The sequence below is a fragment of the Gavialis gangeticus genome, unplaced genomic scaffold (genome assembly GCF_001723915.1).
Source record: "Gavialis gangeticus isolate Ggan-Ray unplaced genomic scaffold, GavGan_comp1, whole genome shotgun sequence".
NCBI lineage: Eukaryota > Metazoa > Chordata > Crocodylia > Gavialidae > Gavialis > Gavialis gangeticus.
In genome coordinates, this window is record NW_017728992.1 from 171,231,976 (window position 1) to 171,236,635 (window position 4,660).

The following is a 4,660-nucleotide window of genomic DNA, read 5'->3' on the forward strand; positions in this document are numbered from 1 at the left end:
ACTAAAAAATAATACTGAGGAGGGCCAATACTAGGGGGCAGGGGAAGAAAGGAAGCTAAAAAAATTAAGCAATGAGGCAGATCTGATTGCAGACTCTGCCAAAAATAAGGAGAGAGATGTTGCATCATGCGTTTAGCAAAGATGATGGGTGGGGGTTTAAGATTGCATGAGGATGTTCTTTCTTTTGGGTTTGCTGTGTCCCGTTGGCCAGCTGCGGGGGTGGGGTGGGCAAGAGAGTGATAACTGGCTCCCCTGACTTTCTGATAATATGAATCTTCCTTCTCACTATTTTGTACCCCTGACTTCCATCCCTGTAGTCATGGAGCTGTGTTCTGTAACTGGGCTCTGACCCATTTCTTTATTCTGAAGAACTAACAGGAACTCTTCTTATTGAGTCAAATTGACAGTGAGTTTTTTTGCCTTCCCATCGGCATTGTGGAGACACGATTTGAATAAGGAAAAGCATATTCAGAAGTTCATTATTAGAAGCAAATGGCAGGTGGAACTGTCGCCCAGTGCGGATGAAAGCTGAAAGAGACAGGTCCCAGAGGTAAACGAGCAGGGATCTTGTTGTCTGGAAGAAGAGGCCTGTTGTCTTAAATTGTAGACCAATGTCCCTGTATTACTATCTCATAGGTGGGGAAAGAGTTAAAAATCTCTGAAGGAAGCTGTTATGGGTGGTGGGTGCAGTAAGGGAAACCCCTGCATTATGAGTTATATGGTGGGTGTCTGGTAAGCCCACACTGGATTCAGTTAAAGGTCTAGTTATGTGTCTGTCTGTTACCTGTGTATCCTGGGCAGGTGTATTCATGTCTCAAAATGGAACCTAATGCAAATGCCAATCGAAGCTGTGCTTAATGCATTTATGTACCTAAATTGTAACTGTGCTTGGAGTCGGTATTGTTGCTTTCCTCTCAGCTTTGCATTGCACCCATCTCAGATTTACATGTTGGACTGTTCTGCTAGGAAATATATTGTTCTTAAGGTGCTTTCTACTTTACCACTGCCCAGAGGGCATGCAGATTGCACTAGTGATGGTAAAAGAAGGATAAAAAATATCTTTGCCTTGGCTCCTGAAGAGGCACTTCCACTTTAAAGAGATCATTCGAGAGTTCCCCACGCTGCTTCTCAACCTTGAGGTGAAATGTTTCAGTTTGTTAAGAATCTTCTTGCTATCTGAGATTTGCTGAACATGAGGCCTTCATTTTTTTTTTTTTTTTTGTGATCTACTTTTGCCCCAGTTCCTACATATCTCAGACTGTTTCTAAAAACCAAACTGGGCTCTAAATCTAAAGTAAAGGCAAATACCAGGACAGTTGGTGGGAATAAGACGGTGAGGGCCGAACTCTGGCAGGTGGCTTTCCTGGGTGCCACTCTGATCGCCTTACCCTGCCCAAACTCTTGCTCTGATTTCAGTGCCTTGCCCTGTGGCCCCTGCCTGATCTACTGCTCTGCTTTTGGGTTCCTTCAACTCTTATCTGTGACTGTTCCCTTCTCCAGTCTGCTGTCACACACCAAAGCTGCCTGTGTATCTTGACATGCTGCGGGTTTGGACAGGGAGGGGCTACAGGAATGGTGTGTCAGAGAAAGCATCTGGGATTAGTAATAAGAAATGGACTTTAGTTTCTGTCTGACAGGACTTTGACTAAATAAACATCAGCTTGCCTCCTTTAGATTTACATAAATCATCAGTGAATGTCGCCTGCAGTCCTCATTAAGAACTAATGACTTGAGAACTATTGAAGAGTTTAATTAAAGATGCAAACCAACTAGTGGAGCATAGTGTGTGACCACAGTGGTGTTTCTTCAGGGAGGTATCATAGTCTAATAACACTGCTATGCAAGCATCTCTTGGTCTAGATCAGTCATTTGACACCTTTGGATATTCCCTATGTGTTGACCAGTTATTCCTCTTCCCACAGTTATTTAATACTTAAGCAGTTTATGATCAGTGATTAGTCTGACTTCACAACACTTTGAAGCAAGTGGCATCTGGAAATATTTTCTACCCATTCTACATCGGGGGAAAAAAAGCTGGAAAACAATTATGTTAAATGACTTCTGGTCTCATTGCAGGAACATGTGCAACCATCCTCATCCCTCCGCCCCGTTCCCCCCAGGGCCTCTCTGCAGTAGTCCCACCCCTTGGCAGAGATTGGCAAAATGCCTGTTAAATAAGCTCTGCAAGCTGCAAAATCCCTTTGTCTCACTGCACTGCAATTTAAGCAGGTCCCTGCTCATGCAATACATCAGTTACAGAGCCTTTCACCTCTGGGTTAGTGGTTGCTGTGGGAGGTGTATCTAAGTGTTCACTGCTTTCTAAGCAATAAGAGTCCAGACTTACCGTGTGAAAGCTCATCCTTTAGTTTAGTTTTGTTTAAATATCTATCGCTAAAAGAAAACACTAATTCATATTTTCAACATGCTTTACTGTAATTGTGATTATAAAGGTTATTTCCAATAAAACACAAACAAAAAAATAAGTTAATACACAATACATTATAAACAGTATTTCACAGGGCTTGATGACTAGCACATTCCAATAAGAATTTGCTTAAGACTTTAAAACAACAATATTCATAAAGTGTATCCACACCCATGTTTATCAAACATAACAAGATCCGAGACTCTCAACCTACACAACACATTTTTGGTTACAGTCCCTTGTACACAAGACCAGTGGAATGCTTGGGCAGTTACGTATTTTAAGAGAGCACTATGCAAGACGAGCAATACAATACATGCCAGAAGCTGTCTTGGAAGTATGATTGGTTTTTTCTTTATAAGAATTGATGCTTCAGACTACATGGAAAGCATTAGCATGCTTTGTAAAATACATGTGTGATACACTTAGTGGAAACAAGTCTTAATGCCATCTAGTCATCCTTCACTTTCAAACAACCTTTATGAACATGTGTTTAACTAATTATAGTGCAAATCAAAGAGGCAAGAGCAAAATGACAGACTTTGCCTTTTACATACAATATCTCTTCTGGTATATTATGATTCTCTTCCATCCACCAGCCCAACTAATTGGCACCCCATAAGGGACAGTGAAGTTTATGTTTTGATAGTGAAGGGCGTACGACGAAGGGTGTGTAGTGCCATCAGGCAACAGCCACGAAGCAAAGCTCCGATATTGTAGATGGGATCTGTTCCTCCTCTCTGAGTACTGAACACCCACATTACAGTTGGTACAACAGGGGCTGCTACAGCCAAAAGATCTATGAGGAAACTGGTGCTCCAGTACCTCTTCATAACGCCTGCCTGAGGGACAGTACTGACATATCTGAATGCCTCATCATGAGAGGCTCTAAAATCAAGTTCCTTCATGAAATGGTTTTCATTAACTCCATAATCCACCTTACAGAACAAAGGCTCTGTGGGAGACAAAAGGATGGCAGAATTTGGATCACTTGGAGTTAAGTCCACTACCAGACTGGAGTCACTGAAACATGCAGCAGGAAATCCATCCCACTCCTTCAGAGGAGAAGATGGGCTCACAGGACTGATGTCTTGTGATCTAAGTATGTTTTGAATGAGCTGCTCCATATCTGGGCTGTATGGCACCACATCAGTCTGAATGGCCTGTTCCATCACCACAGTGTCATCACTTTCCTCTTCCTGGGAGAACGCTACTTCATCAGGAACACTTTCAAATGCATTTTGGCATATGGTAGAAGGTCTGGCAGTGTAGCTGTAGAGGTCCTGATCACCAGATTCATGTGCAGTCGTGGTCATAATCTCTTCAAATAAGTCAGTCCCAGTGGAGATGTCATCATTGAGCAACACTCCACTGTCTGCCGTCTCCTCTGTGGCTTGGTCCTCCATTACTAGGCTGTCTGCCATTTTGGAATATGCTGTTAAAGACTTACTGGGTGACCCGCACATGTACTCTAGACCCTGCTCATCCCTCAAAGAACCATTCTGAGCCATCTCCATGCTATGAAGCAAGGATTCAAGTTTCTTGTTTTGGATATTTATATCTATGAAATATTTTTGAATCCCTTTGTCCTTCTCAGCTAAGCTATTTTTCATAGTCTCAATAACCTGCTTGAGTTGCTTGATCTCTTTTCTTGCCTCCTTCAAAGCCAACTGTGCTTCCACACGATGGCACTCTTCTTCAATCCAGTCTTCCCGCATGCGTGCCAGCTGAGACTTGAGCTCCTCTATTTCTGTTTCCCTGGAGCAAAAGCAAAATCATTTGGATGCCCAAGAAAGTTTTAAGAATTAAATGATTTCTAGCTTTTAGTGGAGCTCGAGAGTTAGCTTAAATGACAGCTGAGCTAGGCTTGGAATTGTATAAGCAAAAGAATTAGGATTTTGAGATGCTGAAAAGTTTAGAATTAGGGGTGTCCTTGACAAATAATAAATCTCAAAACTACAGCTGAAGTGTCTTCAGCACAAAGTTTTTTCAACTTCAGGGACAAGGAGTATGTTTAGGTTTTTTCCGTTTCTTTTTTCTTTTTAATACATTTGACACACACTTTGTGATAGGCATCTGGCTGGGGTCATCTGACCCCAGCACTCTTTCCTGCCTAAGCAGGGGGTCAGACTCGATGATGTGTTGAGGTCCCTTCTGACCCTAGCATCTATGAATTTGTGATGGTTTAAGTAACAAGGATAGAAGTGCATCCTCTGACATCCTTGAAGTATGTTC

The 4,660-nt window shown here is 42.3% G+C and overlaps 1 protein-coding gene across 1 annotated transcript in view; it reads right to left on the minus strand.

Annotated features, from left to right (window-relative positions):
* Positions 1 to 2,408: 2,408 nt before the first annotated feature.
* Positions 2,409 to 4,660, minus strand: part of SYBU (syntabulin) — a 46,502-nt gene continuing 44,250 nt past the window's right edge. The window contains exon 5 of the mRNA XM_019528082.1: positions 2,409 to 4,183. Within this exon, the coding sequence (XP_019383627.1) occupies positions 3,061 to 4,183 (1,123 nt within the window). The 3' untranslated portion in view covers positions 2,409 to 3,060. The remainder of the gene's footprint in view (positions 4,184 to 4,660) is intronic.